The sequence below is a fragment of the Symphalangus syndactylus genome, chromosome 5 (assembly GCF_028878055.3).
Source record: "Symphalangus syndactylus isolate Jambi chromosome 5, NHGRI_mSymSyn1-v2.1_pri, whole genome shotgun sequence".
NCBI lineage: Eukaryota > Metazoa > Chordata > Mammalia > Primates > Hylobatidae > Symphalangus > Symphalangus syndactylus.
The window spans coordinates 94,291,478-94,315,273 of NC_072427.2; the positions used below are offsets into that span (position 1 = coordinate 94,291,478).

The 23,796-nt window shown below is 40.6% G+C and overlaps 1 protein-coding gene across 1 annotated transcript; it reads right to left on the bottom strand.

Moving 5' to 3' along the window:
• Nucleotides 1-22,131: 22,131 nt before the first annotated feature.
• On the bottom strand, nucleotides 22,132-23,160 carry LOC129481834 (oligosaccharyltransferase complex subunit OSTC-like). The gene has a single exon (XM_063639997.1). It carries the CDS (start codon nucleotides 23,139-23,141, stop codon nucleotides 22,824-22,826), a length of 318 nt encoding a protein of 105 aa, XP_063496067.1. The 5' UTR covers nucleotides 23,142-23,160; the 3' UTR covers nucleotides 22,132-22,823.
• Between the last annotated feature and the right edge of the window lie 636 nt (nucleotides 23,161-23,796).

Consider the following 23,796-nt stretch of genomic DNA (forward strand, 5'->3'; position numbering starts at 1 on the left):
TCCTCCAAAAACACCTTCATGGAAACACCCAGGATAATATTTAACCAAATGTCTGGGCACCCTCTGGCCCAGTCAAGTTGACACATAAAATTAGCTATTATGGTTAAGTAATATATCCTTTGAGTTTCATCATTCTTATTTATTTTTATTGTCTTCTATGGTTGTGCTAAATATTTTTAAATAACACAGCAAACACATGTTACAGCTGTCATGTTCCCAAAGTGCTGACAGCACATCCTTTCTGTGAACAATATTCACATTTGGAAATAGAGGGCCCTGACCACAGTGCTCCTCCTGCATGATCCCAGCTATGGCACTGGGTGAATTCTGTGGCATATGGAAGTTATTAATTTCTTCCTTCTTCTTCTTACTCTCCAGCTACTTTCTTCTTTAAGGCCCAGGCCACATGTTCACACATCGTCAATGGCTTCTTCTGAGCTATAACACCAGAGTTACATGGCTGGGACATAGACTGTCTGATCTACAAAGCCTAAAAATATTTCCTAACTCACAGAAAAAGTTGATTGACCCCCTAATCCAGAGTTTCATAAAATAAACCTTACCACTTCAGTTTTAAATTTGAAGAAACCAAGACTCTAGAAGATTATTTACTTTCCTAAGGTTCCTAACCAACGGGAAATTGGCAGTTGTGTGACTCAATTTCAGAACCAGGATATTTCCAACATACCATGCCGCCTTGGGGGAACTTGTCTTTAGTTTGTGTGATCTACTTTTTCTGCTTAGAGAGCATGATTTTGACCTGTCGTATGGACCTAATTTTGTTGTTGTCAATCTCTTTTCAGCTCAGCAAACTCACACTCAATACGTAATCTCTGTTTCTGGGTCTTAGCTATCTTCTAATTTATTGTGAACTCAATAAATACTTCTTTTATTTTGTAATTTAAGGTTATTGATGAAAGGGTTAAGGTTGTGTTGGATAAAGGTGTGATTGTCTGTGAAATGCCACTAGTTATGCATCCAGAGTGAATCATTAAAAACAAAACCCACCTTTTAATGTTAAAGTCATTTTAGATTTATGGAAGAGTTGCAAAGGCAGTACAGAGAGCTTTTTGTGTACTCTTCACCTGTTTTCCTTAATGTTAACCTCTTACGTAACACTGGCATATTTATAAAAAGTAAGAACTCAACATTGATACAATACTATTAATTAGACGATAGACTTTATTCTGATTTGTTTTTCTACTAATGAATTTTTTCTTTCCCAGAATCTAATCCAGGATATGATGCTGCATTTAGTCATTACACCCCCTTAGTCTTCTCCAATCTGTGACAGATTCTCAGTCTTTTGTTGTTTTTTACGACCTTGACATTTCTGAAGAGGACTGGTTAGACATTTTGTAGAATGTTCCCCATTTGCATGTGTCTGATGTTTTCTCGTGATTAGACAAGGGTTTTGGGTTTCTGGGAAGAATACCATGAAGATGAAGTGCCCTTTTCATTGCGTCATGGCAGGTGCATGTGATATCAACATGACTTCATACCACTGATGTTAACCTTGATCATTTGGTTGGGTGAATGATTTTAAATGATTGATCATCAATATTAGGTCACACTAATTTTGTATTCAGCACCATGGTAGGTACTTACTGGGTGAGATAATTGAGAAACAGCATAGAAAATCATTCCAAAAAACGGATGAAAAAGAATATTCTTTATATAATGTGCAAGGAAATTGATGAGTAGGCAAAGAATAGACAATTCACAAGGGAAAACTTTTTTTTTCTTTTCACAAGGGAAAACATTTTGAAAAATAATGTGAAAAAGTTTCTCCTTATGGATAAATAGTAATTGTCATATCATTATAATATTAATTTAAAAATGGTACACAAACTTAAGAATATTAATTGAAAAGCTGGTGTAACCAATTTGTATTTCCAGTCTAATTACAATTATTTAAAAATATGTGACGTTAAAGAAGAACAGATCATAGAATAAATATTAATAGTGATTGCTTTTGGATGATGAGTTTGTGGGTGATTGTTTTTCTCTTTTTGGCTTTTCTATAACTTTGGAAAAATTTAACAATGGGCTTGCATTAGTCTTCTAGGGTTGTCCTAACAGAATATCACAGACTGGGTGGTTAAACGACAGACATTTATTTTTTCACAGTTCTGGAGGTTAGAAGTCCAAAATCATTGTGTTGGCAGGGCTGGTTTCTTCTGGGGCCTCTCCCTGTGGCTCTCAGGTGGCTGCCTTTTCTCTGTACACACACATTCCTGGTGTCTCTTTCTCTTCTTGCAAAGATACTAGTCCTGTTGGATCAAGGGCCCACCCTATGACTTCATGTGACCTTGAGGGTTAAAAGGTTAACATTATCTCCTCAAAGGCCCCATCTAACAGTCATATTGTGGGTTAGGGCTTCAACATATAAATTTTGCAGGGACACAATTCAATCCCTAACAGAGCTTTTTTTTTTTTTTTTTTCTTGAGAGTTTCACTCACGTTGTTCAGGCCGGAGTGCAGTGGTGTGACCTTGGCTCACTGCAACCTGTGCCTCCGGGGTTCAAGTGATTCTCCTGCCTCAGCCTCCCGAGTAGCTGGGATTACAGGCCCCCACTACCACACCCAGGTAATTTATGTATCTTTAGTAGAGACAGGGTTTCACAATGTTGGCCAGGCTGGTCTCAAACTCCTGACCTCAAGTGATCCACCCACCTTGGCCTCCCAGAGTGCTGGGATTACAGGCGTGAGCCACCACACCCAGCCAGAGCTAAATTAACAGATGCAGTGTGAGGTACTGGAAAGAACGTAAAAGTTAGAGTCAAAGCCAATTTGAATAGTTACTTAAAGGCCATGTAAATTTGGGTAGATCTGCACCTCTGTTAGTTTATTTGTCAAACTGGAATACTAAAATAATTTTGCAGGATGTTTGGGAAAAAAACTTAAGTGATCCAATAAGCATGGAAGTGCCTAGCACTGGTTATACTTAATATTGACTTTCTTAAAGGACGTGGCACCTGTCCTTGGGATTTTTATAATCTCCTTAGAAAGACAAGATTAAAATACATTAGTGGATGAAATGCCAAGTATTGTGGAACCTCATGTAGTCATGGTAGGAATTCAGAGGAGGTAGAGGGAGAATTGGAGGAATACTGAGAAAAATTCTAGGGAGTAGGAGGTACTTGTATGTTGAACATGTTAGACACTGTTCTAAGTCATTTTGGATCCATGTTCATTCAAAAATGTATTAAGTGCCTATCATGTGCCAGGCATTATTTAGGGCATTGGTGCTACAGAGGAGAGCAGAATAGACAAAAATACCTGCTTTCATGTAGTTCATATTCCAGTGGAGGGAGACAGGTAATAAACAAGTAAACATGCAAGTATATGGTAGCGCTAGGGAGAAAAACATAGCAGGAAGCATGTTTCCTTTAGGTAAGGTGACCAAGGTGCTTAGTGCTCACATGCAAAGATGAAGGCAATATCTTCTTGCTTTCCACTCGGGAAGAGAGTCTTAAAAACAGATCAATTACCGGAAACAGGGGAAGCACTATTACATTAACCCAAGGTGATAGAGGGATAAAAGAGAGACGTACAGACTATGCCTGGGGAGTTAGGGAGGTCTTCACAGAGAGGTGGTGTTTCAGCTGAGTCTTGGAGTGGATAGCATTTCCCTGGGCAAAGACCTAGAGGGCACCCCAGATGAAGGGAATGTGATTGGATTTGGGGGCTTGGAGGATAACTGGGTGTGTTGGGAGCATAGGGTAAGGAGCGGAGACAGGTTTGAAAGGTAGATGGGCACTTATATGTGAAGAACTTTTCTCTATTATGCTGGGGGAGTTTGGATTTTATTCTGTAAGTGAAGGAAGTGACATTTATTTCAAGCAGGGTTTTTTCAAAATATTTCTTGCATTGGAGGTTGGATGGATGCCAACTTCATTAACTAAGATCTAGGAAAGAGTGCAAGAGGGTTGAGAGGAGAAGGAGAGATGAAAATGGAAGAGGAGATAGAGTGAAGGAAGGGGAAGTACTGAGTTCAGTCTGGGAAGGTGGAGGGTCCAATGGCAGTTGGATGAGGAGGCTGAGCTGGGGGAAAGTCAGAAGGAAACATCTAGATTTGAGTTGCACATCAAGACTCTAATTCTATCTGCCTTCCTAAGGTAGTTGATTCCACTCACACCAAAATCTTGATTAGATTAAATCAAAATCTTAAAAAATTAAAACAAATGGTACTCCTTTCATTCTTCTGTAACGTGAAGTTCAATGCTTTTTTAAAAAAATAAAAAAACCGAGAAAGTTGCATAAATACAGACGCATTTGTACTCTGCCTCTTTGTGCTGATTATTTCTCAGCTAGGTTTCTGCCTATGGGTTTAAAAAGTATCATTTACACAAAAGTACTTTGCCAGTTAAGGAATTACAATAGGAACATTTATTCACAGAAGCAGGCCATCCCTTTCTCCCACTCTCTCCACTCCCACTTTTGAAACAGCATGTGTTTTCTGTACATTTGTCTAGCCTTCAGAAATAACTTTTGGTCATTTTCTTCAAGTTACAAATCCCCAGGGCATGCGAATTTGAAGACTTGTGGTGTATTTAAGTGCTCTCCTTCTTGCTTTATTACTCCTGTGGGTCCTCCTTCCTTCTCCTTCTAAGTCAGCTCTTGGCTCCTTATGTCAAGTGCCTGAGGACATTTGGGCTCATTTACTCTTTCTCTCAAGATCCCTGGGTCCAAGAACTGGTCAACCCTCTCCCAACATTATTTTGAACTAAGTTATCTATTGCCTTTTTTTTTTCTTCATTCCTTTCCTTCTTGAAAGATGTCTACAGTCTGCCTTGGTCCTTTAGGGGTCAGTATACCCTCTCTCTTTCTCACTCTCTGGCTGGCTATTGTCGTGTGTGTGTGTGCACACACATATGTGATTCAGTGACTTTCTCCAGAGGCGCCTGGCTTGAGTGAGTTGGTTCTGTGCCATTGGGAGGAGGGGCAGCGCTGCTCTGACTTAGGGAGTTTAATGTCTTGTCAGATGTTGATGCTTTTACTTCCCTTCCTGTTTCAATTGGAGTAAGTCACATCTGAAAATATTTTCATCCTTTTAGTGACTACATTGAATAACACACATTTTTCATTATTATTTACTGCAATTAACTTTAACCTCATTCTTTGTTTCTTTTAAACGTTAGCACAGTTATTTCTATTATTATCTAGGTTCCTTCTGTCTCTATACTTAGCTTCATTAAAACGGATTGCAGCTTAGATAGGTTGAGAAACAGTCTTTTTTAATTTCTGGAGACTCAGCTTTCATTAATGCAATAATGAAAACTATGGTGGGAGAGGGTAGATAGTTGGCTAATAGATTGTCCCAAACTATTTTAGATCAACTTTCTCCTCATTTGTCCTTCCCTAAACCAAGCTACTTATAAATGTTCTCCAATTCTGAGCTCTTTTTTTTTTTTTTTTGAGGTGGAGTCTCACCCTGTCACCCAGGCTGGAGTGCAGTGGCATGATCTCGGCTCACTGCAATCTCCACCTCCCAGGTTCAAGCGATTCTCCTGCTTCAGCCTCCCCAGTAGCTAGGATTACAGGCATGTGCCACCATGTCCAGCTAATTTTTTTTTTTTTTTTTTTTTTAAGTAGAGATGGGGTTTTGCCATGTTGGCCAGGCTGGTCTCGAACTCCTGACCTTAGGTGATCCGCTTCCCTTGGCCTCCCAAAGGGCTGGGATTACAGGTGTGAGCTACCACACCCGGCTGCATTAATTAAACTTTCTTTACTGCCCTGAGCTATTCTTATGACATATCTTTGAGACAGGACAAGTGACTCAGTCTTTTTGTAATTTATTGAGTTCTTTGATTAAAAGAGACCATTACCAGCTAAAAATTCTACCCTCTCTGCCCTCGCTTTCACATCCTTTGAATGGATACAGGGAAGATCTGTACACCACAGCCAGATATCAATACTGCTGCATCGTGTGCCTGGCTTCCTGGTGGCAGCCACCTGCTGCTTAGAAACTGTTTCAAAGGGGAACTGGCGTACTTCCCTTTTAAGCAAGAGTTACAGCACAAAAGCTGCCTCAGTCATAATTTCTAACATAGTCATCTCCTCTTTATGAGTGCACTTCCTCAGAGACCTGTGGACATAAACTGAATGTGTTAGGCAGAGACCTTTCAAAATTTAAGACTTGTTTTCTGGACAGATGCCAGATTTCCTGGATGGTTGGTTACAATCCCCTCGTCCACCCGCATAGTGCATCTAAGATTGTCTGTCTGAATCATCATCCTTTTTTAGTGTGTACTTAAAGTGGAAGTGATGTTTTCCAGACCCTGTGTAGGAATGAGCTCATGTCATGAGGTTTCGCTCTGATGTTGGTTTCCCCCAGTTAGTTTAGTGACATTAGGATCTGAAGGCCAATGAATGGCTTTGATACCATTTTAAGGTGTCTTCCATTTCCAGTACTCCAGGATTATTGGGAAATTTCTGGGGAGATGACACTATGTAAGGTGGCAGGTCAACCTACTAGTTATTCACAGCCATTGGAAGATACTATGGGACTGTTAATAGTATGTGCCGAAAAGACTTCTCTCTTGTTGCTTTAAAAAATGAAGTTTATTTACATGTATATTGACTTCTTTATGGTCCTATCCTAAGTGGATAAATGGCTGAATTCTATTTTTCTGCTAAGATTTTAGGCAGGAGAGTATTTTTCATGAATGTCTTGTAAATTATTAGTAAATGTTCTCTGACAAAGGGTTCCATGGCTAGATAGGTTTGAGAAATGCTGGGGAAGAATATGATGATGTCACCCATAGGACATTTACATTGCTCTTCCTGATGCTGATATACAAATATATGTCTGTTTAAATTGATTTAATGATCTAATAAAAACTAAATTTCTCCTCTGAGAAATTGATGAAAACAACCAACCATGAATATCCTACCAAACTGTTCTCATGTCTGTTTTCAGATAAGCATTCCCTGAAGAATTTTATTTATTCATTTGTTTATTTATTCATTGAACAAATATCTATTTTGTGCCTTCTCTGTGCCAATACTTAGGGAAACGCTGCACCTTAGTGAAAATAAGGGTGTGGCAGACATGGCTGGTCTCAACTATCCCTTTCCTTTAGTAAAGTTGAGTCCAATGCAACCCAGAACAAAGGTTATGTTTCCCAGCTTCCCTTGCAGCAAGAACTGCCACGTGGCCCGTGGGATGTGACCTTGAGGTCTATGTGCAGAGTTGCTGTGGGGCCTCTATGTACAGGCTGAGGTATGCACAGGTATGCACGTGTCAGTAGCCAGCAAATGAAGCCATGTGTTTTGGATGGCAGAACAGCAAGACAGGAAGACCAGGAACTCTGATACTATGGAGTACAATAACACTTTGAATATTTATGATTAGACCATATTTAAAATAAATAAACTATTATCAATTTAAGTTACTGTTACTTTGACCTTTTTTAATGACAGCCAAACTAATAACCTAACTGATCCAGAAAGGATTTTCAATGATCAGGCATTGTCATAAGATTCAGTAGGCACATTTAGGAGCTTTTTTTTTTTTGAGATGGAGTTTCACTCTTGTTGCCCAGGCCGGAGTGCAATGGCTTGATCTTGGCTCACTGCAACCTCTGCCTCCCGAGTTCAAGCGATTCTCCTGCCTTAGCCTTCCCGAGTAGCTGGGATTACAGGCATGGGCCACCATGCCTGGCTAATTTTGTATTTTCAGTGGAGACAGGGTTTCTCCATGTTGGTCAGGCTGGTGTCGAACTCCCGACCTCAGGTGATCCACCCGCCTCAGCCTCCCAAAGTGTTGGGATTACAGGCTTGAGCCACTGTGCCTGGCCACATTTAGGAGCTTTTAAAAGTCAGGCAGTACATAATGACCATCTCAGTTTAGAGAAAAGGCCTGAATATAGAAGGGTAACTTTCGTGAGCTTCTGAAAGTTCTCATTCCCACATTTTGAGAGAGGAAACAAAACAACCAAGGAACTGAAATTCCTTTCAGTGATGGTGGAGAGAGGCACATGTTCTTTGCACTGCTTTAGCCAACATATGTAGAGAAATAAGGCCAGGTTTTCATATGATGTCTGAATTTGCCCAGTTAGTCCAGGGGGGACAGGCGCTCAACATGGATTCTAGGGTTTTAAAATAATCAACATTTATTTTTCAAATTCCTTCTATATATCTTTGTAAAACAAATTATGGCATAGCAAACTTCCTTCTTACCAACAGGCTACCTCTATCCACATAGTGGGCATATGTAAACATATGAGTATATATATTTAGTTGTGGGTTAGGCATAAAATAGCTTTTTCTTCCTAAGTAAGGAAAAGAAAACCTCAACGCATTACTAAATGTGACATTTTAGATCCAAGTAGACAAAAAGAACCATGTGAAAATGTGCTAAGCTTCCACATAGTTAACAACATGTCACTTTGTGAGAGAATTTTCATAATTAATGAGCTAGGTCGATTTGCTCTGCATTTGACTTTGATGAATATGTCGTGGAGTATTCCCACTGGGACTCTTTCCAGTTGGTTTGGGAAGCTCTTATGTCTATATCCTGTGTGTATGCATGGATCAAAGTGCTGGCATCTAATGCTGCCATGTTAGGTCAGGGAACAGCCGTGCGAACCCAGTAACAATGCCTGAGATCCCACACCGGCCCAACACATGACCCAGATGGACGGACCCCAAGCCAACAAACATAAAATTGAAACCAAAGCTATTTGGAAAGGGGATTGGACCCCTCATCTGGCTATTTTATAGAGTCTTAGAGAGATAATTTATATAATTAAATTTTCCTTCCTAATTCTGGCATTAATTAATTAATTTATATATTTTTTAAGACACAGCCTCATTCTGTTGCCCAGGCTCAAGTGCACTGGTGCAATCATGGCTCATTTCAACCTCTACCTCTCAGGCTCAAGGGATCTTCCCAGCTCAGCCTCCTGGGTAGCTGGGACTACAGGCATGCACCACCATGCCCATCTGCTGTGAATTTAGAAACTGAATGAAATGACCTTATCATTACCATATCATCTTTTTAATTTAATTTTAATTTTTTATTTTTTGAGACAGAGTCTCACTCGGTAGTGTGGTCTCGGCTCACTCTGATCTCCACTTCCTGGGTTCAAGCGATTCTCCTGGCTCAGCCTCCTGAGTAGCTGGGATTACAGGTGTGTACCACCACACCTAGCTAATTTCTTTTTTTTTTTTTTTTTTTTTTTATATTTTTAGTAGAGGCGGGGTTTCACCATGTTGGCCAGGCTGGTCTCGATCTCCTGACCTCGTGATCCATCTGCCGCAGCCTCCCAAAGTGCCGGGACTATAGGCATGCGCCACCATGCCCATCTGCCATGAATTTAGAGACTGAATGAAATCACCTTATTGTTACCGTATCATCTTTAAACCATCTGATTAACATTTGCTTCATAGCAAATACAGTGTATGGGGATAAATTATTTGCATGATAAGTTATCAGTCAGTGTCCAATCAGTGCATTATTCTGTCTAGAAACCACTGTAAATATTTCAGAGAAGGAATTTAATACAAATAATTGGTAGTGCATGATTTGAGAAGAACGAAGGAGCAAATACAGGGAGTCAAGCTTACTTACAGATTGGTAACTGCAGGAAGTCACTGTCCCCCTAGGCTTGAAAGCCAAAGAGAACATGATGCTTGCTGATCCACCAAGATTGTTGCTATTAACACTGAGCTGACCCAGCAGAATCCCAGAAGCCACCCTTGCCAGCCTTTGCTGCTGCCACCATCATCTCTAGAGGCACTACCAGAAGATGGAAAAAATAGCGTCTCCCTTGCTTCCACCTCCAATTTGCTACTAGTGCCTCCCATTGTAGAAGCTAACAAGAGGCTGATTGGCAAGAGGGATTTGGAAAATGTAGTTTCCAGGCTTTCTGCTCCTGGGTCAGAGAGGAGGAGAAAGGAGAGAGAGAGTGGAGCTGAGAATAAAAGAGACTTTAGGCAGCACCCAAGTGTTTCCAAGGATATATTCTATATGCATTTAAAGTAGGTGTACATTATCTGATTACATTAATGAATGAATCTTTTTTTTTTTTTTTCCCTGAGATGGAGTCTCGCTATGTTGCCAGGCTGGAGTGCAGTGGCACAAATCTCAGTTCACTGCAACCTCCGCCTCCTGGGTTCAAGGGATTCTCCTGCCTCAGCTTCCCGAGTAGCTGGGACTACAGGTGCACGCTACCATGCCCAGCGAATTTTTGTATTTTTAGTAGAGCCAGGGTTTCACCATGTTGGCCAGGATGGTCTCTATCTCTTGACCTCGTGATCCACCCGCCTTCGCCTCCCATAGTGCTGGGATTACAAGTGTGAAACACCACACCCAGCTGAATGAATCTTTTATTGCAGCCAAGATTTCACCTCGTTAAATCTACCTCTGTGAAAGTATAATCTAACATATACTTACAATTCCAAAGTTGTGTGGGTGCTAATGGGCTTTATATTGAAAATGTTTGTGTTAATATTTATTCAGACGAATTATCCAACTGGCTTATTGTACTGGGAAAATAAGACTGAAACTGTCTTACATATTATCCCTTTGCCATACCAATTGTGTCTTCCTACAATAACCAACAAGGATCAAACGTAAACAGAAAGGTAGTGAGGAAATGAGAAGGAACTTAGCTTAAATCTCATGTAGCTCCCATTGCAGGTAAGAACCCAGGTGGCCTCTTTTCTGGGCAAGTATAATCCCAAAGGCAACCCGAGCCCCAAAAATACTTTAGGGAGAGAGGAACTGGTACAAGGGTAGACCTACAACTCTCTTTGGGCTTCTTAGTGGTCAAAGCAAGTCAAGGACTTATCGGTCTCAAGGAGTGGACACATAAGCCCTTTGTTCCACTGTGTGGCCCAGAAATGAAAGCCATTAATAAGAAGAAAAAAGCCTGTTTGTCATAGTGGCATTGTGTAAACAGGACTGGATAATTTTCTTTTATGAATTCATTCCTGTCTCTTCACACGGGTCTGAGAAGTGTGTCTGGAAGGCATTTTCCTTTTTGGTTGGAGGTGACTTAACAGACTGGCAATTACTGTCATTACAAGCCCAGTCACATAGCTGGAGGATCTAGGCGGCTGCTTATTCCTGAACAGCAATGGGACAAGTGGGAGCAGCTGAGACCACACTGACAGGCCAGGGAACTGTAGACGAGTAATCTTCCAGGGGAAAAGGCCCCTTTGATCTTCACACCAGACGGTAATTGCAGCAGAAGTAGAGTGGATGTGGTATTTTTTTTTATTGCAGTGGGATGGGCATTACCAATCTGTATGCGTAGGTGTTGCCAAGAGAAAGGAAAGATGATGGTTAGCTTACCTGCATCTTAAGCCATGCAGTGAAAAAGGTTCAGGTTTTTCTTAACCAGAAATGGTCTGAATATTTAATAAACGTAAACATTTATTATTTAGTGTTTTATATCATGTGGCAATTTTAGCTGATGTGGGATCTGACGCTTGCCAACCAATTTGAGTCTGTTAATGGCTGTTTGTTGTATTTTTTATGTTTTCACAGAGACAACGTTGCCCAGGCTGGAGTAGAGTGGTGCAATCATTCAATCACTGATCACTGTAGCCTCAGACTCCTGGGCTGAAGTGATCCTCCCACCTCAGCCTTCCCAGTAGCTAGGACTACAGGCAAGTGCCACCACGCCCAGCTAATTAATTTTTTTTTTTTTTTTGTAGAGATGGGGTCTCACTATGCTGCCTAGGCTGGTCTCAAACTACTAGGCTCAAGCTATCCTCCTGCCTTAGATTCCCAAAGAGCTGGGATTACAGGTGTGGGCCACCATGCCTGGCCTGTTTTCTTTTTGATACTTGGGGTGGACCAAAAAAAATCAATCAGTTTCATTAAATTCAGGAGTGTGCTTGCCTTCAGATTTCCCTGGAAGCATCCACTGTCAGCCTCAAGGGAGTTAATAGACCTACACCCTTGGGATAGATCAATGTGCCCTGAAAAATGTGCCTGGTTTGTTGTAATGCCACATTGGAGATAACAGAAAGGCTGTTTATATAGACAGTGGTCCAAGGAAGAAAGTGGGTCTGGATGAATGGCATCTGCTCATGTCCTCGTCTTGGTTACAAGACAGGCATCTCATCATTCCAGCCATTCTGCCTGCGGTCAGGATCTGTGGAGGACCCAGTGTCTTCAGAAAAGGTTAACGGAAGCTGCAAGAGGGCTCATCCTTGAGTCCTTCTCTGTTAAGCACATAATTCAGCTCATTAGACTTCAGGTTTCAGAATCATGGTCTTTTTGTGATCTAAATAAGTTATGGTCTCTCTAATTGGACAGGATGTAGGGTGTTTATGACAGCCACTGTTATTTGGCTCTTAAATACATACCAACAGGCTATTAATAAATAAATTTATTATTTATTTATAATTATTTATAATTACTAAATTTATTATTTATTTATAATATATAAGAATGAATTAACAAAATAAATTCTCTATGGCCATTGGTTTCCTGGTAGAACTCTTTTTCTTGTATCTACAGGAAATGTCTTTCTTGCTTATGTGTATGTCTGCCAGGCTTGCCAGTTCTAAGTCGGCCATGGGAGGGGTTGTGTTCAGAAGCACACACCATGTGACCTGTCAGGCAGATCAAAGCAGGGATTTCAGGGCTGACTACAAGGGGAAATGGTTAGTAATTAATAAAAGGATGTGGAATTGGTCATGTTGACTGAAAGAGCCCAGAACCTTGGCGAAAGGCTCCCAGAGGCTGCCAAGCTAGTAAGAGTGGCTGAGCTGAGTTATGTATGGGTGAAGCTCACGGGTGTTAATGCCACTGGGTGAGGGGAGTGGTGAGGGGTGGAATAAGAGGTTTACAAGCTTGACGGATCTCACCCAGGCCCAGGCCTCACTGATTGTAAGAGTCTCTTCAGCTCGGGCCAGAGTTTTGCTTTGTTTTTAAATGGAGCTTTTAGGAGCCATTAAGGACATACAAAAGCTTGATAATGGTGTTTAACTCTGAGAGTCAAGCTGTGGTTTCTCACTGGCCATTTCTGGCTTTTCATGGCTTTATGTAAATATATTTCATTTCCAGATTTAGGATCAAAGAAACCTTTCTCTTGCACTTGCTCATTTACTTCCCATGTACGGTCTAATGCATCGATGAAACCAAATAAATCCGCAAGGGATGTTGGGAGTCTGCTGGTGTCTCACCATGGCTGTGGCCACTGTACACCTTCTGGAGGTTTGGTGGTGAGGAGTAGCCTGTGGGAAGGGGAGGTGGCATTGATGATGATGTTGGGAAAGAGGATATGAGGGGTGAGTCACATCTCAGCAAGGGGCTGGTGAGTATGTCTTGGCCTGTCTCAGCTGACAAAGTTGACAGCAGCGAGAGGTGGAAGGTCTGGATGCAGCTGTGTGTGTGCCTGTATGTGCGTATTCTTGGGAGTTGGCAGACAAATCATGGAACTTCCAAAGAAATTTTCCACTCATTGGTTAGGAGATTTCAGAGCTTGTAAACTGCCTCATTGGGTTTTGAAGCCATTTCTCCAAGAGAGTGATGACGTTTGATCCCTTGTGCAATCTTCATAAATATCTCAGGACATGATGTCCCTGTAAGGGGTAGATTCTGTTGGTTCTAACCAAGTGGCAGTGCAGTTTCTTAACTTCTCTCTTGTCCTTTGCCCCCCTTCCTTTCTCTTCCACCCTCTACCAACCTCCTGTAAGGTCAGTGCCAGGGACAGCATGGCACCAAGTTGGGGAAGCATAGAGAGCCAAGTAGGCAGCCTTGATGGACTTTGCTGGCTCATCTTCAGTGGGTTACAGTGGAGTTTCTGACCTCAGGGAATATTTCAATTTCATGGGTAACATTATATATTTTGCACATTAAGAATAATTTGATATAGGCCAGGCGCGGTGGCTCAAGCCTGTAATCCTAGCACTTTGGGAGGCTGAGGTGGGCGGATCACGAGGTCAGGAGTTCGAGACCATCCTGGCCAACATAGTGAAACCCTGTCTCTACTAAAAATACAAAAAATTAGCCGGGCGTGGTAGCGGGCACCTGTAGTCCCAGCTACTCGGAGGCTGAGGCAGGAGAATGGCGTGAACCCGGGAGGCGGAGCTTGCGGTGAGCCGAGATGGTGCCACTGCACTCCAGCCTAGGGGACAGAGCCAGACTGTCTCAAAAAAAAAAAAAAAGAATAATTTGATATAAATGTGACAGATGTCACAATAATAAGCAATACGGGCACTTGCTAATTATTCTTTGTCCTCATCTGTAATTTCAAAATGCAAAAGGGGTTGCAAGACTGATGTGGAGAGTGATAAATGGCCAACAAATGCTTGCTGGTGCCATAAAGTTCTCTTTATGAAGAGAACTCCACACGCCTGCTATATCATTTGTCATATCATGCCACATGGTAGCACCCCAAAACTCAGTGACTGCAAAGGAGAATTCATTGTGGCTGCTCACCCATGGGTGGGTGTGGCTGGGTGGTCCTGCTCCAGGCATCACTCATTCTCTGCCTGGGGTTGGAGGTTAACCACGGGGTTAGCAGTGGCATGCTCTTCTGGTGGAGAGGTTTGGGAGGCAAATGGGAAAACAAAAGGCTGCTTCAGGTCTGGGCTTCCGTGGCAAACTCTCCTGCCCACATGCCATCAGCTGAAGCAAGTCACATGGCTAAGCTGAAAGTCAAGGGGAAATAAAATGCATTCTTGGCATGATGAGGCTGGGCAAGGGTATAGACACAGAGAGAGGCTGAGATGGGGGCCAATCCTTCGGACCACAGTCTCTCTCTCCTGGCTCATTTTGGGAGATACATCACCTTACCGTCGTTAGGGATGGCTTCTATGAGGAGATGACATTTAAATTGAATTCTGGTGGGTCATGGTGGCTCACACCTGTAATACTAGCACTTTGGGAGGCCGAGGCGGGTGGATCACTTGAGGTCAGGAGTTTGAGACCAGCCTGGCCAACATGGGGAAACCCTATCTCTACTAAAAATACAAAAATTAGCTGGGTGTGCTGGCGTGAGCCTGTAGTCCCAGTTACTTGGGAGGCTGAGGCAGGAGAATGGCTTGAACCCAGGAAGCGGAGGTTGCAGTGAACCGAGATTGCACCACTGCACTCCAGCCTGGGTGACAGCGTAAGACTCTTCTCAAAAAGAAAAAAAATAAATAAGTTGAGTTCTGCATGACAGGAAAGAATCAGCCACTCAAAACCTGTGGAAAGAGATTTCCAGGTAAGGAGAACAGCAGGTATAAACATGCTAAGGGAGGAGCAACCTCTCCAGAAATCTCCAGCTTCCAAAGGCGGCCTTCCACGATGCTCCTACCTGCACTTTTCCTGTATTTTGAAGGGAAACATTCTCCCCCAAATTTTTAAGAGCCTGTGAGTGCAGTAGCAAGGCCAGCTTCCAACAGGATTGGTTACTTATCTATTTATTAATAGACCTTATTTTTTAGACCAGTTTAAGTACACAGCAAAACCAAGAGGAAGGTGCAGAGATTTCCCACACACCTCAGGCCACACACACGCATGGCTTCCCCAACTAGAAACATCCCTCACCAGAGTGGTGCATTTATTCCAACTGATGAACCTGCATTGCTACATCTCCATCGCCCAGAGCCCGTGATTTACTTTAAGGTTCACCCTCCACATTGTACATTCCGTGGGTTTGGACAAACGTATAAAGACACAGATCCACCATTACAGTCTCATGCAGCATAGTTTCGTTGCCCCAAATATCCACCAATTAATTTTAAGTGCAACAAAACCTCAGAAACATCATTGACATAGCAAAAGAAGGACAAAGGAAAGCAGCCAGTGCAGCGTCTCCACTTTTTCTTTCTTTAAGATCATAAAGGTCTTTGACGCATGGAAGGCAGGCTTTTATTAACTAGGCACTTGTATCATAAACATGATTTCCAGACTAGCAGGAAAGTCCCAGAATTCTGAGTCATTGATGTTTGAATAGATGTTTTGTAAGGCTAAGAATTTACTTTCACAAATAAAGCATTGATGAACTCAGTAGTGGCTTGAAATGAACGGGGAAAGTTTTATGCTGTGCACTCGGCTTTTGGAAGACAGTGCCATGATTTATAACAATTTCTCCCTCTTAAATCTGTATTCATATTAAGAAAATCTTCTCTCTTTTTGGCCACCCATTGTGGTCAATGCCCAGTATGAAGGAGACCTATGTTTGTAGATAGAAAAACAATTAAACGCAGTTTAACATGGAGAAACGAGATATTCACCTGATATGTGCTAGGTATCTGTCCTTGGATCACGGGATATGGGGCTGCAGTGGTGTCTTCTCTCATAGTGAGACTGACAATATAAAACAATGAGGAAGAATTCTGTTTGTGAAATACAATTGTTTCAAGAGTAAGATCAGTATGGTTTATTCCTTGTTCTGGGCTGCTGGTAACACAGCTGGGATATTTTAACACATTTGTGGGACTTCAGTAACAGAAAGGTGTAGAAACAGAGCTGGAGAGAGATCAGAGAAGGGCAGAGGATCCAGTATTTGATGCTGCGGGCTCTGATATACATTCATAAGAACTAAATACCTTGTGTGGACTTTGACTTAGCAACAGCAAATGGTGGGAAACACGAGCTATCTGCACACAGTTGAACAGAATGTGATGAGAAAGAGAATAATTTGCCTTGATATAAAGAGCTAGAGTTGGGTTGGGGACTCAGTGCGTAGAAGTCAGGGAGATAGAAGAGCCTCCTTGCAGAAATAAGGTCTTAGAACTTCAAATGAAAATACCCATGTCATGGGCGTGGGGTACCCCCTTTCCCACCTTGCTCTACCCTAAACTTTCAGTTTTCTTAGCCAGTCTAAACAAATGGTTCCCTGACTCAAACTGTTCATTTGGACAAAGAAGTCCACTCTGAGGACTGGATCCACCATCTTATTCCAGGAGACTGAGTTGGCATGGGGTGGAGGGAAGAAATATGGTCTGAACATGGCACAGCTCCCTCTGCATTAGGAATCTCTGGGCCGTTTCTGTTGTTCAGTGGAATTTAATCATTCTCCACCCTGGAATCTAAAGCTCATCTGCCCTATCACTTGATGTAGGACTTCTCTATAGTAACAATACTGACAGCCACTCAGAATTGCTTAAACCTTTTTGCGGTTGGCTAAGTCACTTCTTTGTGAGCAGATCATTTATTGATATTTGCTTTAGGTCCTTTCAATGTACATAATCCTGGCAGTACAGTGTCATCACCTGATCCATTTTATAAAATCTTTACTGCTTGCAACCCATCCTCAGTGACTCTGATAGAATTGTCCTGTGGAAGCTGCTGGCATCAATATTATTATTAGACTTTTGTTTTAAGTTAAGTTTATTATTATTATTATTAAACTTTTGTTTAAGTTACATGTGCAGGTTTGTTACATAGGTAAACTTGTGTCATGGAGGTTTGTTGTATAGATTAATCACCCAGTTATTATGCCTAGTACCCATTAGTTATTGTTCCTGATCCTCTCCCCTCTCCCTCCTCCCACCCTCCACCTTCCCATAGGCCCCAGTGTGTGTTGTTCCCCTCTGTGTGTCCATGTGTTCTCATCATGTAGCTCCCACTTATGAATGAGAATATGTGGTATTTGGCTTTCTGTTCCTGTGTTAGTTTGCTGAGGATAACGGCCTCCATCTCTATCCATGTCCCTGCAAAGGACATGATCTCATTCTTTTTTATGGCTGCATAGTATTCCATGGTGTATATGTACCACATTTTCTTTATCCAGTCTATCACTGATGGGCATTTGGGTTGGTTCCATGTCTTTGCTATTGTGAATAGTGCTGCAATAAACATATGTGTGCATGTGTCTTTATAATAGAACAATGTGTATTCCTTTGGGTATACCCAGTAATGGGATTGCTGGATCAAATGATATTTCTGTTTTTAGGTCTTTGAGCATCAATATTATTTAACATTCTTCAGGTGATGCCAATAGGACAACTGAGGTTGAGCACAAGGACTCTAGGTGTTGGGAAATGCTTTTTTATTCTGATGAAAGTCAGCTTTCCTGAAACCACCACCTAGCCATGCTCGTTCTGTCCTCTGGAGCAAAGTCCATTTCCTCTTTTATGTGACAGCCTTTCAAACACATGAAGTTGATAACTTGCTCCACCACTTCCCTAAGGCTTTCTCTTCTCCAGGTGAAGCCACTCATTTTGTCCACAGTTACTCCTATGATGTGGTTTTATTTCCTTCGCCATCCTGAGCACAAGCAGCTTTGTCAGGATGCCACTTACAGTGTGTGTCTCTTCATGCTTTTGTTTCACTGTGAGATTGCTGTCAGCTAAATCCCCCCAATTTTCTCCCACTAAAAGCTTACAGCTTAGTCTGGGAGGTAAGCATGCCAGTAAGCCAAAGCCTCCTCATCCTGTAATTATGAAATTGATTTTTAAAGTCTAAATGCAGGACTTTTATTTACTCTTACCAAATTTCATCTTGTTGGGTTTAACCAATTTAATTCTGTCCTCTGAAAATATTGGTAAGTATTACCTATTGGGTAAGGCATCTTTATGTTTTTATTCATGTTATTAATAACAATAATAATAGCCTCTATTGACTGCAAGCACCACCTGATTGGATTGAAAGAGACAGAGATGGAGCTCCAACCTCTAGAAGCAGGAAGTAGACTGAGAATCCTACAAAATCACCAACTTGGTATTCTTATAGAAGAGGAAGATATTCAGGAGCAGAAACAGGAGACCAGAGGGTACAACTAAGAGCACTGGGGAGTACTAGGCTCTAGAAAGGAATTTGCAACACCTATGGAGCTGGATTGCAGAAGTGCTCTGGGGGCCATTGCCAGCTCTGTGCCTTCTGTTTCCCCCTTTTAACAAGAGTGTCTCTTGTGGTTATCCTCTGCTTGTTCCACTATCGTATCCACTTGGACAGGATTTAGAGTTTTGAGATGTTTGCAGGATCCTGGGAGGGATAAATGCATTTTGCATGCTAGAGGGATGTCAATAATTGGTGTCCAGAGGCAGATTGGATCTGCACTCTCTAACTGCTTGACCAATAGCATATGGTGAAGTGACATTGTGCCATTTTCCAGGCCTTAGTTTTAAGAAACTGGTAGCATCTGCTTTATTAATATCTCTTGAGAGGCTTATTCTTGGAATCCAGCCACCATGTTGAGAGGAAGCCCAAGCTGTTTTGTGGAGAGGCTCTCATGGGGAGGGTCCAACACCGAGAACAACTTGCCAGCCACGTGAGGGAGCCACCTTAAGAGTGATCCTTCACTCCAATCCAGCTGTCCCAGCTTATAGAAATAGAGCCGAGATGAGCTGTCCCTGATGAGCCCTGCCCGAAGTCAGATTTAGATGCATCGTAAATCATAGTCATCGTTTTAAGCCACTAAGTTTGGAAGGGTTTGTTTTGAATCCATAGCAGTGCCAGGCACTGTGCTAGCAACTTTTTATATAGTTGATTATTTAATCCTTCAAGTGATGCTATGACTTAGGCATTATTTTCTTCTCCTAATAGATGGGAAAACTAAGGCTCAACGAATTTAACTAACAGCCCAAAGTCATACAAGTAGTAAATGGCGATAATGGGTTTCAAACTGGATATTGTTTCATTCTTTGAACCTCTAAAATGTTGAGTAGGACAGGTCCAAGGGCAAGAAAGCCATGCAGCCATTTATCGGACATCTATAGAGCACTGCCTGTGGAGAAAAAAAACATAGTCTGTCAAAAAGTGGTAGCTTAGAGGGGGGACAGACATGGAAACAAATAAATACAGTTCAGTTTGACATGTGCTAAAACATTTGTATATTACATTCCTGACAGCCGAAGTGAAAGGATGTGACTACACTTTCAGTTCTTTCTCTGCAGATTTTGTACCTGCAGAGATGTATAGATTGTACTTATCTACATGTTTTAATAAACAAGTGATAGCGTACTATAAATATTCTATGATTTTATCATATATGAGCCCAATATTTTAAATTGATGACCACAATTTATTAAACTGCTCTCCTATTAGATGTTTTTAATTTTTTTCTATTGCCCACTGTTGCATAAGTATCTTTATATAAACAGCACATATATGGGTATATTTCTTTAGAAATTATTGACTCAAAGTTTGATTGTGATTTTTAAAAAATTATTGCCAGAAAAGCTTTACCAATTTGTACTTTCATGAATGAAATGCATGAAAGGGCAAATTTCTCCCCTCCTTCATCCCTGTGAACACTGCTTTTTTATCAGTCTGTTAAGTTTTTACCATATTGATGGGAGACTATTGTGTTATTGCTGTTTTAATTTTCAGTTTCCTGGTTAACAGATCATTTCATTTACTTTTGGCCCTATGAGTGTGTGTGTGTGTGCATATGTGTGTATGGGTAGGTATATATATTTGTGTGTGATATATATATATATATATTTTCAAGACTTTCTGGTAAACATTTTTTTCCTGCTTAATTTTTTTTTTTCCTGGCTGGGCACAGTAGCTCATATCTGTAATCTCAGCACTTTGGGAGGCCAGATAGCTTGAGCCCAGGAGTTCAAGACCAGCCTGGGCAATATGACAAAACCCTGTCTCTACATGGCTGGGCATGGTGACGTGCACCTGTAGTCCCAGCTACTTGGTAGGCTGGGGTGGGAGGATCACTTGAAGCCTGGGAGGCAGAAGTTGCAGTGAGCCAAGATTGCGCTACCTCACTCCAGCCTGGGTGATGGAGGGAGGCCCTAGCTCAAAATATGTATATGTGTATTTTTTCCTTATGAATTTGCATGAATTTTTAAAATATTCTAGATATCACTCCTGTTAATTGTTGCAAATACTTTCTTCAAGGCTGCTGCTTGTATTTCATTTTGCTTAAGGAGTCTTTTCTTGTGGAGGCTTTAAAATTTCATGAGAACATCTTTCAATTTTTGCTTTTGGAGCTTCTGGTTTGGGTGTGGTTAGGAACACTTGTTCATAGGTTATAAATTCCCTGTGTTTTCTCCTAATATTTATAGTTTAAAAAAATTTTTTAGCTCCTCAATCCATCTGGAATTTGTTTTGGAGTATGCTTATGAGGGAGGAAAGTCTAACTTCGTTTCTCTTATGAAATATATAATTGTATCAACACAACTTATTTAGTGACCCATCCTTTTCTCACTGAATTGAAGCCTTATAAAAATGAAATATATATCGGGGACTGTTTCTGTACTGTTTTATTTTATTTCATTGATTTGTCTCTTTCTATTTTAGCAGATTTATGAGACATATAATGCAGATTTAAAGTATGTTCTGATATTTAATAGGCGTTTCCTCTAATTTTTTCAAAGCATTTGACAGTTCTTATGTACTTCCTCCTCCTGATGAACTTTAAACTCAACTTACCAGCTCCATAAAAAATTCTGTTGAATGTTGATTCAGATTGCATAGGATTTACAGATTAATTTGGAGAGAACTGACCTGTTTAAAATTTTTTGTTTCTCCATCCAAAATTACTGCATTAGCATTATTAAAAAATAGCATCATTACAATTTATAACAGAGATTTAAAATCCTGGCTGCACATATTCATGCCTGGATCTCATCCCTAGAGTCTCTGATTTAATTAGTCTTGTAGTGATTCCAATATACACCCAGGGAACAAAACCACTCCTGTATAGGTTTTCTTTTTTTTTTTTTTAATTTAATTCTGGAACATTTTTCATTAGGCTTATTTCTAGGTGTGTTATGTATATATTTATTGTTATTATTAATAATATTCCTAAAAGTTCTAAAAGTTCAACTTAGATTCCTACTTTATACCTTATGCCAAAGTGAATTCCAGATGAATTAAAGAACTAAATATAAAAAACAAAACTCTAAAAGTATTAGAAGAAAATATGAGAGGTATTCAATTTATTATTGCTTATGTGTTAGAAAGCTACTGATTTTGTATCTGATCTTGTTATTTTAAATAGCATTTCAGTCAATTCTCTTGGGATAACAATTTGCCTAGAAGTAGAAAAATTTTTATCTTTTTGTCTACATTTTATATCTCTTATTTACTTTACTTTTATCCGTTTTTAGATAGGACCTATAGGACAATGATAGATGGTAGCTGTGATAATAGGTATGATTGTCTTGTTTTTGACCTTAATACAACATTTCTAATCTTTCATTATTAAATATAATATTTTCTATGAATTTTCCCCTAGGCGACATGATTTTACATCCTTTTTTTTTTTTAATTAGAAAAAGTATTTATTTCTGCTCCGTTCATACATCTTATTGTTCAGGAAACAGTTTTACATACATATGTGAAATAATCTACCATCACACACTCTAGTTAAAGGCAAAGCACCATAGGTAAAGCTGATCAGCTGTCCAGACTTCTCAGCTTATGGAATCTTGTTTCTGGATTTTATGTTAATTTCTGAAAATCAGAAATGTCATCTCCAAAAAATGTTAAGGGGGTTGTAAAAAGTAATCACTTTATTTGATATTATAGTTGTAGATATGGAGTATATTTTAAGAAATGCAAAACTAAAAAGAAAATGCCACTCAACATCATTGGTATAGCAATAGGTCAGCAGGAAAAAAAAATACTGTGATAAACTTGTCTCTTTAATACCAAGAAGAAATTCTGTTCCAAGCTTCAATACGCTTCCTGTTTTTTCACTAGATATTTCTTTTACTGCTGCTCTTCGTTCTTTTCCACATTTCATATTAGAGGATTGGTACAGCCTTTAAAACTTCATTGACAGGAGCAAATCCAGTATCCACTGATTTCTTCTCAAAGGCACTCTAACCCATCAGATAGCCCGGCAGTTTCATTCTCATGAATACTCTAGCCATGAAAAAACTCAGTAGGACACAGACGAATCCAATGAACAGAAGAAGAAATCTATTGAGTTTGGGATATTTGGTGCATTCGATCAGTCCAGGATTATGAAACCTAAACCTCCCACTGTAAACAGGAAGCTGGATGCAAGTCCTTCCATAATATATTGTCCATTTACTCTGAAGGCCAAGAAAGCTACTGGCCTCTGATGCCCATGTTCATCAGTCATAGAGCCAACACTTGGAGGTTCAACAATAACATCATAAATTATTCCTCCGGTGATGGGGAAGTAAGACACCACCCCCAGAGCATACACAGTCATGGCCGACAGCATGTGCAACCAGGGCGGCTTCTTCAGCTTCAGGTTGGGACATTTGAGCACTAAGAATGGGACATGGTACAAAGTCTCCATGTTGGTGGCAGCAAGGGCCATTCTCAGCCGATTTTACATCCTTTCTTAGTCTACTAAGAGCTTTAAAAAAATTCCACAAATGGTGTTAATTTATCAAATGAGTTTTTGACATACATTGAGATGAACAAAATGTTTTTGCCCTTAAATCCATTAATATCGTCAACTATGTCAGAAATTTCCCAATATTGAACCACTTTGCATTTCTAGGTAAATTTTGCTTGACCAGGGTTAAAAAATAGTGAACTATTACAAAATGTGGTTTGCTAATATATTTCTTAGAATTTTAAGTCTATGTTCATGGTAACCTTGACCAATGGCTTCACTTTTTTTGGTGACAATTTTGTCAGGTTTTGGAATCAAGGTGATGCTAGCTGTATAGAACGATGCTATCCAGATAGAGTCTAGAAGCTATCTTTGTGTACTTTCAGACACATGTAATTTAAGATTATCACTAGCTGATATGGTTGGGCTCTGTCCCCACCCAAATCTCATCTTGAATTGTAGTTCCCATAATCCCTACATGTTGTGGGAGGAACCAGGTGGAGATAATTGAATCATGGGGGCTGTTTCCCCCATCTTGTTCTCATCATAGAAAGTTAATTCTCACAAGATCCGAGGGTTTTATAAGTGGCTTTCCCCTTTGCTGGGCACTCAT

Bases quoted from the DNA above. Each gene is read 5' to 3' on its own strand.
- LOC129481834 (XM_063639997.1), bottom strand. From the start codon at position 23,141: ATGGAGACTTTGTACCATGTCCCATTCTTAGTGCTCAAATGTCCCAAC.